At 30.4% G+C, this 14,237-nt stretch overlaps 2 protein-coding genes across 51 annotated transcripts in view; both read left to right on the forward strand.

Moving 5' to 3' along the window:
- The window catches only part of LOC126773662 (perilipin-4), a 31,060-nt gene extending 21,300 nt beyond the window's left edge, over positions 1-9,760 (forward strand). For 2 of the 50 annotated variants that reach the window (XM_050494672.1, XM_050494671.1), the window contains 30 exons: positions 401-535; positions 732-797; positions 1,006-1,092; positions 1,173-1,271; positions 1,714-1,812; positions 1,963-2,061; positions 2,144-2,242; positions 2,319-2,405; positions 2,485-2,583; positions 2,679-2,777; positions 2,847-2,945; positions 3,015-3,113; positions 3,183-3,281; positions 3,351-3,449; positions 3,520-3,618; positions 3,875-3,973; positions 4,057-4,143; positions 4,426-4,524; positions 4,895-4,993; positions 5,072-5,158; positions 5,237-5,335; positions 5,462-5,560; positions 5,624-5,710; positions 5,780-5,878; positions 5,960-6,046; positions 6,647-6,745; positions 7,243-7,329; positions 7,738-7,878; positions 8,427-8,620; positions 9,590-9,760. In XM_050494672.1, the coding sequence (XP_050350629.1) occupies positions 401-535; positions 732-797; positions 1,006-1,092; positions 1,173-1,271; positions 1,714-1,812; positions 1,963-2,061; positions 2,144-2,242; positions 2,319-2,405; positions 2,485-2,583; positions 2,679-2,777; positions 2,847-2,945; positions 3,015-3,113; positions 3,183-3,281; positions 3,351-3,449; positions 3,520-3,618; positions 3,875-3,973; positions 4,057-4,143; positions 4,426-4,524; positions 4,895-4,993; positions 5,072-5,158; positions 5,237-5,335; positions 5,462-5,560; positions 5,624-5,710; positions 5,780-5,878; positions 5,960-6,046; positions 6,647-6,745; positions 7,243-7,329; positions 7,738-7,878; positions 8,427-8,620; positions 9,590-9,679 (3,017 nt within the window). In that variant the 3' untranslated portion in view covers positions 9,680-9,760. The remainder of the gene's footprint in view (positions 1-400; positions 536-731; positions 798-1,005; positions 1,093-1,172; positions 1,272-1,713; positions 1,813-1,962; positions 2,062-2,143; positions 2,243-2,318; positions 2,406-2,484; positions 2,584-2,678; positions 2,778-2,846; positions 2,946-3,014; positions 3,114-3,182; positions 3,282-3,350; positions 3,450-3,519; positions 3,619-3,874; positions 3,974-4,056; positions 4,144-4,425; positions 4,525-4,894; positions 4,994-5,071; positions 5,159-5,236; positions 5,336-5,461; positions 5,561-5,623; positions 5,711-5,779; positions 5,879-5,959; positions 6,047-6,646; positions 6,746-7,242; positions 7,330-7,737; positions 7,879-8,426; positions 8,621-9,589) is intronic. The other 48 variants (XM_050494673.1, XM_050494675.1, XM_050494676.1 and 45 more) reach the window with 48 other exon arrangements.
- A 3,038-nt stretch (positions 9,761-12,798) lies between these two features.
- Positions 12,799-13,644, forward strand: LOC126773678 (39S ribosomal protein S18a, mitochondrial). Its single transcript, XM_050494749.1, has 3 exons — positions 12,799-12,976; positions 13,048-13,332; positions 13,457-13,644. The coding sequence occupies exons 1-3, from the start codon at positions 12,874-12,876 to the stop codon at positions 13,597-13,599; spliced, it is 531 nt and encodes a 176-aa protein (XP_050350706.1). The 5' UTR covers positions 12,799-12,873; the 3' UTR covers positions 13,600-13,644.
- Positions 13,645-14,237: the final 593 nt, after the last annotated feature.

A 14,237-nucleotide genomic window follows, 5' to 3' on the forward strand; every position in this document is an offset into this window, starting at 1 on the left:
ATTTTCAATTTGTGTTTGAATCTAAGTAAATTTTTTATACATTTTTTTTCTTTTAACCATATATGTTAAGAATCTGCGACTCGTTGCTGAGTTTTCGACAAGGAGTAGCGTAATTCGAAGTATTTTAGCACGAGAACATTTAAATATATATATAAACAGAACCTGTAGTACCTACATGAATTAAAAAACTGCCCTTAAAAAGGTCGTGAACTCTAATTGTCACTCACCTACACAAATTCTGACAAAACAAGTTACAAATAGCACATTGAAAACTAAATACATACCTACGGTACAAAATAATAGACGAAAAATGAAACGTCATGAGAACCGGAAAACCAACAAAATAATATAAACTATTAATGCACGTTTATTAATGATAATCAATGTTGTCTTTAAATAGCTGCAAACGCGAAGCACTCGGCGATTGATGTGATAGATAAGGAATTATCAAAGGTTTCGATTGCTGCCGGTGAAGCTAAGGATGCTGCTGACAAAGCCTTAGCCGATGGGAAGAAGGTTGTCGACACTACTAAAGGTAGGTTAAACAGAGAACGCCGTTTCGAAATCCTTTTGGAACATTTAGTAATAGTTTGTACAGCTTCTTTTGTTTCTTTCCGTAAATATTTAATTTTAACTGATCGCCTTTTAATTTTAATTTATTTTTGTATTTAATTTTCATTTCCTTTGTGTTTAACTTTTGTTTTTTTTTGCTTTTCATTCCACAATTATAGATACAATTTCAACGACAGTAGATAATACGAAAAAGGCAGCTGAGTCAGCTATAAACACGGCTAAAGGTAAGTTGTTATTATCTAACTATGATATGAAAAGTAAAGTTGCATCCGTAGATTTTAAAAACACATAAATACTAATGTTGCAATGGGACAATATTATTAGAATTAATTAACATTAAACTTTATAAGCAACGCTTGCATGTTTTCTTTTTAATTAAGTAGATTGGTATGGTGATAATTTTCAATTGTTTCCTTTTATTTATACTTATAGATACATTGTCAAATGTAGTTCAAAGCACAATAGATACTACACAATCTACCATAGAATCTGGAAAGACGTGCGCAGTTAGTGCTAAAGGTATTATCAAAATATTTAGAACGTTAAAATAAACACTTGCGATTAGTCATTGAATTAATAATGCTTTTATCAAATTGTAGATTCAGTAGTGAACACTATTCAGAGCACTGTAGATACCACACAGAAATTAGGACAAGCCGCTCTTGAAGGTGGTAAATCCTACGCTACGAGTGCTAAAGGTAAAAAAGCACTTTGATTATTTTTATATAAACGAATTTACATTAGTTTACCATATATGATTGCTTTATTACGCTTCAACATATCTGAAAAGCCGAGATGGCCCAGTGGTTAGAACGCGTGAATCTTAACCGATGATCGTGGGTTCAAACCCGGGCAAGCACCACTGAATTTTCATGTGCTTAATTTGTGATTATAATTCATCTCGTGCTTGACGGTGAAGGAAAACATCGTGAGGAAACCTGCATGTGTCTAATTTCATTGAAATTATGTCACATGTGTATTCTACCAACCCGCATTAGAGCAGCGTGGTGGAATAAGCTCTAAACCTTCTCCTCAAAAAGGGAGAGGAGGCCTTAGCCCAGCAGTGGGACATTAACAGGCTGTTACTGTACTGTAAACGAATTTAAAAGAAACGGTTGCATTTTTATTACAATTTTATAGATTCAGCTGCAGGTGCTATACAAAATACAGTAGATGGCACTAAAAAATCAGGCCAAACTGCATTCACAGCTAGCAAAGATTATGTTGCGTCTGCGAAAGGTAGACATATATTTATATTTTTATTCTTTTATCGATCCATATTGAATATTTATTGTACTTTAATATTTCCAGTGTAATTATCCGTTCAAATGGCCTTCCTTTCTAAAAATTAATAATATTTATTTATCAATATTTTCGATGTGGTTGTAGATAAAGTAGCTAGTACCATAGAAAGTACATTAGACACATCTAAGAATACAGCAGAATCTACTTTAGATACAAGCAAACAATATGCTACTATTGCAAAAGGTATAGATAGCATCTTTAGTAATATTATCAATATTATTTTGAACAATGAGTATATTATTATTTCATTATTTTTATTTTGTAGAAACACTTGTAAGTAATATTCAAAGTACGGTAGACACAACACAAAAAGTAACCAATTCCGCTATTGAAACAGGCAAAGATTATGCAGCATCTGCAAAAGGTATTATTAATACATTAGTTCCTTAAAAATATTAGTTAAGGTATATATTGTTGTTATGAAAATTTTACTTTTATAAATACAGTATCGAACACTTTAGTAGGTGCACAAAAAAATGCCGAGTCAGCTTTCGAAACCAACAAATCTTATGTCGCTGGAGCAAAAGGTAGTTTATAAATTTGAACGGAATATTATTACTGTTAGCTTGTTTGACCACAATTATAAGAATAATATTGTTATTGTAGATAAAGTAGCAAGTACATTCGAAAGTACATTAGATATTACAGAAAAAACAGGTCAATCTGCGCTTGAAACAGGGAAATCCTATGCCACAAGCGCAATAGGTAACTAAATACTAACATAAAATGTCCCTTTTATTATTTTTATTAGATATGCAGTTCGTTATCGTTTGATTATTAATTTAATCATTATTTTGTAGATTCTGTTGCAAGTAGTATACAAAGCACAGTTGACACAACACAAAAAACAGCACAGTCACTTGTTGAACCTGGTAAAACATACGCTTCTAGTGCTAAAGGTAAAATTAATAACTTACCATAAATTATGCAGAAAATGCTTCAATATTGATTGATTTATTATTTTGTAGATTCTGTTGCTAGTAGTATACAAAGCACAGTTGACACAACACAAAAAACAGCACAGTCACTTGTTGAACCTGGTAAAACATACGCTTCTAGTGCTAAAGGTAAAATTAATAACTTACCATAAATTATGCAGAAAATGCTTCAATATTGATTGATTTATTATTTTGTAGATTCTGTTGCTAGTAGTATTCAAAGCACAGTTGACACAACACAAAAAACAGCACAGTCACTTGTTGATTCTGGTAAAACATATGCTTCTAGTGCTAAAGGTAAAATTAATAACTTACCATAAATTATGCAGAAAATGCTTCAATATTGATTGATTTATTATTTTGTAGATTCTGTTGCTAGTAGTATTCAAAGCACAGTTGACACAACACAAAAAACAGCACAGTCACTTGTTGAACCTGGTAAAACATACGCTTCTAGTGCTAAAGGTAAAATTAATAACTTACCATAAATTATGCAGAAAATGCTTCAATATTGATTGATTTATTATTTTGTAGATTCTGTTGCTAGTAGTATTCAAAGCACAGTTGACACAACACAAAAAACAGCACAGTCACTTGTTGATTCTGGTAAAACATATGCTTCTAGTGCTAAAGGTAAAATCCTTACATTATTTTATTTTTTTTGTTAAATGTTCTTTTATTAAAATATATCAATTTGCAATAGATACTGTAGCAGATGCGGTTAATAATACTGTTGAAGTAACCAAAAATATTGCTAATTCAACAACAAAAACAACTAAATCGTATGTGGATAGCGCTAAAGGTAGAATGAAATCGAATTTCGTGTGTTTGTAGTTATTAGCTAGTATTTGTTTTACAGTCGGCTTATTCAGTATTTATATGTTTCGTAACAACCTTTTCAGAGCCTTATAAAAATGTAGTGCATTCATGTCTTTGTGAAGTTTTACTTAGTTATTAAAATTAGATGTTGTATATTTCTTTTAATTTATGATTTGTATTTTATTTGTGTTTTGTTTTGACTTATTTGGTTTTTTTTTTTTTGTTTTTACTTAACCTAGATTCAGGCCAAAACTCATATCAATCTGCATTGGATTTCTCGACGAGTTACGCATTTTCTGCTTTACATATCGGAAAATCTTATCTAGATAGCACTAAAGGTTAACTGTTGTTACTAATGCTTGTTTGTGAATTTTATGAGTTTTACCTCTTTGATATTTTTTAAATATATCATAATTTGTAGAAACAGTAGCAAGTACATTAGATAGTACAGTGAAAGCTGTTCACAGTTCTGTTGAAACAGGAAAATCTTACGTGGATACTGCCAAAGGTGAGTTACCTACGGTCTAAAAATTTTAAATCGAATTTGACCTTAGAGCTCTCTCTTCAATGACTAATATTCAAGAACATATTGTAGTTTTCTTGAGGTTAACATTGTAAAATATTTATATCAAAAGCAGTGATTGCGTTTTTGTCATCGTTCAATACTTCTGCTTCTTATACAATTCCATTATAAATATAATTAGGTTTAATGGCCTAATTTACATATATATTTATTTCATATCTGTCGTCATTCCCATGCTAATATATGTATGTTTTAATGGCGTTATAGATACCGTAGCAAGCACCGTTCATTCAACTGTTGATAGTACTAAAACTGTAGCGGCATCAGCGCTTGATAAAGGCTCAGCTTTGATAGAAGGCGTTAAAGGTATAACATTAAAGAAAGCAAATATATTTATGTTGAATATACATATTATGATATTAATTATATTAAAAAGTATGTAAGTTAAGTAAAACTGGTCCGTATAAGTTAATCTTAGTGATCTTTTTTGGATGTGTGTACTTCATCACTTTCGAACTATTGAACGGATTCTAATAAAATTTGATAGAGTAATCAATTATGTCTAGGAATCAAAAACGACTCTCTTTTATTTATTAAATAAAATAAAAAAGTGATGTTCTTTAACGCCCTACGAAGCGGGTAACGTTTAGTAATAACAAATTATCAAATAAATATTATTTTTTTCTACCAAATGCACTTCAGTGATCTCATGCGTTCTGATTCATATCACGTTTAGATACAGTAGCCAGTACTGTGAATACAACAGTAGACACAACAAAAAATGTAGCCGCATCCGCTGTAGATAAGGGAGTTTCACTAGTAGGAACTGTAAAAGGTATTTCACTGCTTCCATTTACTTAAATAATATTATTTAGTATTCGCAATTTTACATAGAATTATCTCATTGCAATAGGTACAGCTGCAAGTACTGTAGATGCAACTAAAAATGTTGCGGCATCTGTTGTTGATAAGAGCACATCACTCATAGGAAGCGCTAAAGGTAAAATGCACTCATTGTTTAGTTATGTATTCTATAATGATATATTACAATCATTATTTTGAATTATCATACTTGTAGATAATCTAGCAAGCACCATACTCACGACAGTAGATACCACTAAAAATGTAGCAGCCACCGCTTTCGATAAAGGCTCATCACTAGTAGGATCAGCCAAAGGTACATAAAATGCAATAATATTATTATTTAAAATAAAAATTCTCGCAATTAAGTAAAGCAGTTAATATATACATTTTTTATAGGCTTAACCTCTATCACTTAATTAATTTGACGCATAATTTGTAGATACTGTAGCAAGCACTGTGCAATCCACTGTCGATACAACTAAAAACGTTGCAACATCTGCTGTCGATAAAGGCGCTTCATTAGTAGAGGCTGCTAAAGGTATATCACTAGTACACATGAATTATTTCACGTTGCAATTACTTTAATTCATTTATCTCGTAGGAACCGTGGCAAGCACAATTGACACGACGAAAAATGTCGCATCATCCGCAGTAGATAAAGGTTTTTCTTTAGTTGGCACTGCTAAAGGTAAATTTCATTAATCAGATTGTTTTATGTTTTACACGATTATATTTCAATGTTTGTATTCGCTTGTAGACACCGTAGCGAGCACTGTTAATACTACTGTAGAGACAACTAAGAGTGTAGCGTCATCAGCTGTCGATAAAGGATCACATCTTGTAGGATCTGCTAAAGGTACAATATAGTTATAATTGCGACTTGAATTTCTCTGTTAGTTTATTATCATTTCTATAAATTTCATTTTGTCTGCTATAGATACTGTAGCAAGTACATTAGATACAACAAAAAATGTTGCCTCAACTGCTGTAGACAAAGGCATATCGTTTGTCGGTGCCGCTAAAGGTTTGTCAAATCCTATTATTTTTTTATTTTAACAATTCAACACCTGTGAGAGACAATCGTGTCTCAGCTATAATATAACTATAACTTGAATTATGTAATTTATAATACGAATAATGTTACAAAAACAATTCTTTCACCGCTGAGGATATGTATTACCATTTCTAGTCGGACTTATTATCTTTGGCTAAAATCTAATTAATTTCTTACATTTCATTCGGACCTCTCATTTATTTTCAATAATAATAAAGGCAACCAAACTCCAGCAATAATGCAGAAGAAACTATTGACATTCAAATAATTTAAATATATTATATATTTACGTAAATAAAACGTGCGATTGTACATTCGTTATTTTTAACCTTAGCAAATCTATCACTAAAATGAGTTCCAATATACCTACAAAGTGTTGATATTGTCTTGATATATAGTAATTTTTAATTTAAATTAAAGATAATAAAACAAACAATAGTGCATAAACTATTAATATAGTATTAACATTTGCTCTCATCTCAAAAATAAATGCTCTTCCGTCTCTTAGTAGTTAATGAGTGTTGTATTTTTTATAAGCTTTGCTATGGTATTTTTTTTATATTATTTTAGATACCGTATCAAGTACAGTTCAAAATACATTAGACTCAACTAAGAGTGTAGCTGGATCTGTTTATGATAAGAGCTCTTCACTTGTGACCGGCGCCAAAGGTACCTTTTCTTGTTACGCTATAATTATAGTGAGTTTTGTTTTTTATATATCCGTGACAATTATATCAAAAGTCAGATTGTGTTGACATAATTAAGAATTTGTGCTAAATCACTTAACGTGACAAATGTTTTTTCAGCTTGATAATTAATATTACCAACAGAGTATTTAGTATCTCTAGTGCATGTGTTCATCTTTCTGCTCTTATTTCTTTGCTAACTATTGTCGATACAGTAATATTCTCGGTGGAGGGCACGGCTGGTGCTGATGAACCAACTAAAACTATTATTGATAATGTTAAAGGTATAGCACTTTTAGCTTCTTACCAGCTTATGTCTTTTTTAACTAATCTTTTAAGTAAGGTAGGTTATGTAAAAGCCAGTGGTGTGCATCCTTACGCTAACAACTTGCACGCTACTGGTTTGATTTTCTTTACTTTGTATAATTTAGTTGTTATTCGATATTCCCATCCCAAAACAAATGCTTGTAAAATTCCTAGATATATTCACAAGCAAGACCGAAGGTGCAAAAGATTCTGCCGAATCGTCAATAAATAATGTTAAGGAAACCGCAGAGAAATTAGACGGTACAGGTGTTTAAAGAGTGAAAAAGCTTTTATAAAAAAAAAAAAATTAAAAAAAATAACAGTTTTAAAGCTAAAACATTAACGAACTAAACAGAGTGTTTAAATGAAAGTGTTTTTTTAAACATGGCATTATAGGATGTTTGTGTGTAGACGTTTTTTACGATAAAAACTTCACGTCAGTTCAGCAACTGCCAAGAAAAACTACTCTAATAAAAAAATAAAACCTATGCTCGTGTTTCCATAGGTGCCTTCTAAAACAAGTTGTTAACGCTTAGTTTTGAAAATAACAAACATATATATATATATATATATATATATATATATATATATATATATATATATATATATATATATATATATATATATATATAAAATTTTTATTTAAATATAACATATATATTTTAACAGACACGATCAACGCTACGGTAGACACGACGAAGAAGACTGCAGAAGAAGCCAAGGCTCAGGCTTTGAAAGCCGCTGAAGATGCTAAGGAGAAGGCTAGATTAGCTGCTGAGGCTGCTAAAGAGGAGGCAAAGAGGGCTGCAAGTTAGTATCCGCTTAGATATTACAGCAGAAACTTTTTTAGACGCAAACAACAATCGCATGTTATTCGTAGGAAAATTCGGCTTGGTATTCAAAGCGTTTCGTATAGTTAAAATTCTTTGTCTAATTTTGTTAATACTGTCTCTTACGCAATTGACTGCTCACAGATTCTTAACTGATAGTAGGGCCTCGTGCATCAGATATTCTACCGAAAAACAGCAGTACTTGGTGTTGTTGTGTTCCGGTTTGAAGGGTGAGTGAGCCAGTGTAATTACTGCACAAGGGACATAACATAAAATAATGTAATATTACCGTATGTTATAGTATTGTGTGTTTGTATTTGTAGTAGGTAATGGGTATTTCGCATGGAAATTCGGGTCGATCATGTCGGCGAAACACCGCTATTGGAAATCAATATCATATTAAATGTAATACGTGGCTTTAAAAGTGTTTTTGTCAAAAGATAGATAACTCGGGTTTTCTCTCGTTATTAACGAAAACACTTCAATCTAAATGGTATATTTACCTGATTATTTTTTGTTTCGTTTAAGATGCTGCCGTTGAAGAGTCTAAGAAAGCTGCCGAGAAGGCGGCGGCGGATGCCAGTAACGCCGTACATAGCACGGTTGACAACACCTTGAAGAGAGTAGAGGATGCCGCTGACCAGGGCTTGAAGAACGCGGGACAAGTAGTCGACGCTAAAATCAAGGACGCCGACAAGTTCTTGAGCGAAAAACGTGACGCGGTAAGACTCGTGTAATCCCTGATCCTGTGAGTGCTGAAAGAAGCACCACGAGCATTCATCAGTAACGTTATCACAACTTTGAAATGCGCAATAGATTTGTGATATATCAATTGCAATGCGTTCGATCGACATAAGAATTGATGTTTTTCAAAGTATCACACACATATGAATGTTCGCAAACGTGTCAAGTCTTTGTAACATAGATATGTCATTTAATGTTCGAAGCAAAAATACTGCTTCGATCAGTATAGTATACACAAATCCGCATTGGAGCAGCGTGATGAAATAAGCCGCTAACTTTCCCCTCAAACACCAAGGGGAGGCCTCAGCTCAGCATATTGACAGACAGGTACTTCGACTCGTAAGAATATAACGTTCATCACAAGGATGTAATTTCTGTCGATTCCTACATGTGATATTTTGATGATAATATTTTACATTATCGTTGAGCACTAAGTGAATCATAAATACATACTAAACCCACGATCTTCGGCTGAAATCCACGTGTCCTATCAATTAAAAAAAAGCCGAGATGGCCCAGTGGTAAGAACGCGTGAATCTTAACCGATGATCGTGTGTTCAAACCCGGGCAAGCACCACTGATTTTTCATGTGCTTAATTTGTGATTATAATTCATCTCGTGCTTTACGGTGAAGGAAAACATCGTGAGGAAACCTGCATGTGTCTAATTTCACTGAAATTCTGTCAAATGTGTATTCCACCAACCCGCATTGGAGCAGCGTGGTGGAATAAACTCCAAACTTTCTCTTCAAAATGAGGAGAGGAGGCCTTTAGCCCAGCAGTGGGACATTCACAGGCCGTTTCGGTTTCAGTATCAATTATTAGAATGAAAACCAAATTGTGAATTGTTTTTTTTATAAAACTATAAAATATATATTGGTAACTTAAATTTGCCACCACAGGTTAATAAATAATATTGTGAATAAAAAAAGTATGTATATTTTTCAGCTGGTAACAAACTTCTCGAGTGCGGCGCACGACGGAGCTGAGGGTGCTGCGGGCTTGCTCAGCAAGGGGCTGGCTGCTTTCCCCAAATAAACCACCCCACTTATATTGTACCATCTTCACTCGGGAAACTTGCAACTTGTTGTATTTTAAACATAAGCATAAAACTATTTATATAGGATAAAAACAATATACTGTATAATATATGGCAAAGGGCAAAATATATAATCGAATTGTGAGGATTTCCCGATTTATTTTATATTCTTGCACAATTTTATGCATTAAAAAAATATAAAGCTTAGCTATATGATAATTGAGCCTAAAGTACCAAGATAATCTTATGTCACAAATTGGTAAACTCATATTTTTCATTTCATTATTTGTAAATAATTTAAGTTATTTTTTTAAGGATTTATTTTATTTCATTCTCTTGCATTTGGTGTGCATTTTCAATATTATATCTGAAACTGTGCTTAGCATATGCCGTCCGTCCTTTACAACTGTCAAATTGTTTCGCTAACAATTAAAATAAATATATTATGTGAGGTGGCGATGTCGCTTACACAATTATATAGAAAATAATGAAAACTGCCTTGCAGTCTATTTTATATATAAATTTTATTCTTCTATATGAAAACAAATCTTTAACCTGAAAATAGATATTTATAACAAAAAACAAACTAAGATGAATATTTTAAAGATATATATTATAATATAATTATGAATGTCATATTTAATGCTTATTAATTGTTATGCGAAGTTGAATTTTGTCGCTAATTGTCTGATTATTTTCTGATACGATTGTTTTAATGTGTTACTTTTATTATTGTAAATGATCATGTTATTTAATAAATGCATTACCATCAAATATAATTTATTTATTTATTAAGGATCAACAAAGGATAAAGACTTACGAGTATATTACATCGTGGAATAATGTTTTAAATATGTGTGCTCCTTCAATTAACATTCACAGCAAGCACATAAATAATGACTAAACAGAAATTAAAAAAATATAAAAAATAAATTACATACTGGTACTCAATAAATAAACGCAGAAACTATAAAAAAAGGTAAACAATTGTTATATAAAGTTGCGCAAATGTCAGTTAAGTATAATATAAAAATATATAACGAATAATAATAAAACTTAAAAAAAAATCAAAATATTATGTATTGAGAAACAATTTTTTGAGACATTTTTTAATAACTAATATATATATAATAATATATATCTAATAACTAAAATATATATATATATATATATATATATATATATATATATATATATATATATATATTTGATGTTGTTAAAATATATAGCGATATTTAAGTCAGTGTGCTATTTAAAAAGCGCATTATATAGTCTGCAGATCATTGGCAAAGCAGCATAGTGTCCAAGATTTGAATTGGATGTATTGGATATAAAAGTGATTGTAAGCATTTCTACGAAGTAAGCAAGAAGGTACATTAAGATTAATTTGTTGAAGCAAGTCGCTACAATCAAATGTTCCATTTATTATTTTATACAACATAATCGTGTCAGTTATTTTTCTTATGGAGTTTAGGGAGGTCATTTTTAGTGCTGAAGCCTATCGCAGTAGGTAGGAATACTTTTAAGGTTAGATTCATTGTACGACAGGTGGTAGTAAAACCTTTTTTATATGCTTTCGTCTTTTAAGGTAAGGACAAGAGTGTTAAATAATGTAATTTTGGTGGACGGCTTCTTAAAATCTTTGACATTTCTTAAGACAAATACCAATAATTTAAATCCTTTTGAAGCACTATTCAATATATGCACATCATATCGTAGTTTAGAGTCTAGTATAATTCCAAGATCACCTTTGTTATTTAATTGTTCAATCTGGATAGAATCTATGAAATATTTGTTTGATTTAAGTGTTTTATTTCGATTAAATTGGACGTAGTAACACTTTTTGATATTGAGTGACGTTTTATTTATACTATGTATATATACTTTGGTTTCATTCTTATTCTTAAAAAAATAATCATCGATTTAAATATTATTCGTAAATATTTAAGATAAAAATAAAGTCATAAAGTAGTGGCTGATGATATTATCTTCACGATGTTTAGACATTTCTCCCTGTCGGCTGTTATCCTAGTACACCTATGTCATGGTCGCCAACCGTATCCACTATCCACCGTATCCGTAACCATACTGATCTTTAACCCAAACTCCAGGCTTACACTCTCCATTCTTTAAAGTAATTACTTCATGTGCTCAGCCCTGTTCACAAATAAGGTGAAATTAAATGTAATCAATAAATAATTATTTTATTAATAGTTTATGAAAGACGGCTAACGCAGAAGGCTGATTTGGAATCACTATAGTATTCAAGGAGGCTTTTCAAGGCTTTTACTAGTACTGAACTGACAAGAAATACAATTAATTAGTCACCTACAGCTTCATTTTTAATTTATAGAAAAAAAATATAGACGACCTTCATTAGCGACTCAAGATATACTATAAACAATAATCTAAACAGAAATATAATAATAGGTGATAATGTATTCTTTTTATTTAATTTTACTAACGCAACAAGTTAGGTAGCATAATTTGTTTTTGGTATTAACAAACCTAAACTAACTAAAAGTGTTTTAGGATCAAACCATAATTTCTTTTTTTTTCACCAGATCTTTTAATATTCTAAATTTAATCTAAATTAGTTTACCTGTTGTGACATAATTGCAAAATAAACTTACAACTTCCTTAAATTGAAATAAGGTAAGCAATTTATAAAAGCTAGTTGAAATATTCTATTTATTGTGTTTGAAAATAAATTATATAATTTTAATATTTATTATTTTCAAGGAAATAATCCTATATTAGAAAAAACAGTTAATATTTATTTCTTCCAAATTTTAAATTAACTTCTATAACTACTAGTAAATAATCTTTCATAACCTATCTATAATAGAAATATTTTCGAATGTGAGAATAAATTTGTTTCGTTTTAAATAGAATTGGAAAATTTGTACATTGTAACATTTTATCTCTTTTATATTTATATCTTACTTCATTATTAACTCACGTTTATATCATTAGTTATTATTTTATTTTAGCTTATGAGTTATGACGTTACCTTGTTACCAATATGTCACTATTTTGTCTAGAATTATCATCAATACATGGTAACATCGATAGAATATAGATTAAATTTGACACTTGACATTAATTTCTTAACCTGTCTGTTTTCTATTTCAATCTGTCAAATGTTCAGAAGAACGAATAAACTACAAAATTAGTAATTTGCAGGAAAAAAATGTCGTTTCTAGCTCGAACTGGCACTTCACTAGCAAAAAATGCTATTCTGTCAACTTCTTTACGTTCTTTATCAACAACAAAACAATTACGACTTAAGGAATGTAAGTAAGTTAATACTTTTCGAAACCTTCATAATTATAACCTTAATAAAAATATTTTGTATATTTTTTAGTACGCGAACATAAAGAGGGTTCTTCGTTAGTAGTTGAAGGCGTAACCGTTCCTTCTCCGCGGACAGAACTTCTAATAAGACCAGTAAACAATCAAGATGGTTCCCATCAGTGTAAAGATACTTGTTATATGTGTGCATTGAATTTGGACGTGAAACATACAGATGTACTTATCTTGAGTCAGTTTGTTAGGACCGACGGTTGTATGTTACCAAGACGTATAACGGGACTTTGCCAAAGACAGCAGAAGAAAATTGGAAAACTAGTCACTATGGCTCAGAAAGCAGGTTTGAAGTTATAAATATATGTAATACTTATGAAGAACGAAATGTATAACAACTTAAGTAGCTCTATCCGGCCTTCAAGGGGTAGCTACTCTTATAATAAGAATTAATTAAGATTTTTTTTCAGGTTTGATGATAAATTTAACACCATCATACTGTCATAAAGACCCGAAGAAGAGATATGGCTTCAAAAAGTTTAACACATACTTTGACGAGAAAACAATATTTATGAAGAGGATACCAAAACCAACCGATAGATTTGAGCGTTGAAATTATTTATAAAATCCAATAGATAGATTACATTATTTTAAAACACACTTGTTTTATTTTGTTGATTAATCATTTTTAAAATCATTTTCTTAAAATTTGTTATCAATTGTTATATTACCATTTCTTCAAAATAAAATACAATGTATTTTTTAATTAAAGAAAATAATATGATACACTTCTGGTTATAATAACAACAATTAATTTTACACCATTTTGTTTATTGTATGAATATTTTACTTTTGATTTAATAATACTTGAATCATTCATAATATATTTATATATTTGTATATAATGGTAAATCTATAATTATTTGTTTTTAATTGATGTTACTTTCAAATATAAACTTTCAATTTTAAGTTTTAATGAAAGCTTTATGCTTACAAAACATGTTACTTTGTGCCTGAAAAAAAAAGAGTGGTGTAATTAAGTAGCATGCTTTTTTCATAATAACTCTTTTATCGTATTATATTTAATTTAAAACAAACCTTTTAATTTTTTTGATGGTTCTCTGTATTTTAAAAGGATTTTTTGTGTTGCATATAAAAGTATTTATATTGCCACAAAAATATTATATTAAACAGATATTGTATTTAAAATACTATATTAAACATATAATATTATATTAAACAGATATTGAA

The sequence above is a fragment of the Nymphalis io genome, chromosome 15, assembly GCF_905147045.1.
Source record: "Nymphalis io chromosome 15, ilAglIoxx1.1, whole genome shotgun sequence".
In the NCBI taxonomy this organism is placed as follows: Eukaryota; Metazoa; Arthropoda; class Insecta; order Lepidoptera; family Nymphalidae; genus Nymphalis; species Nymphalis io.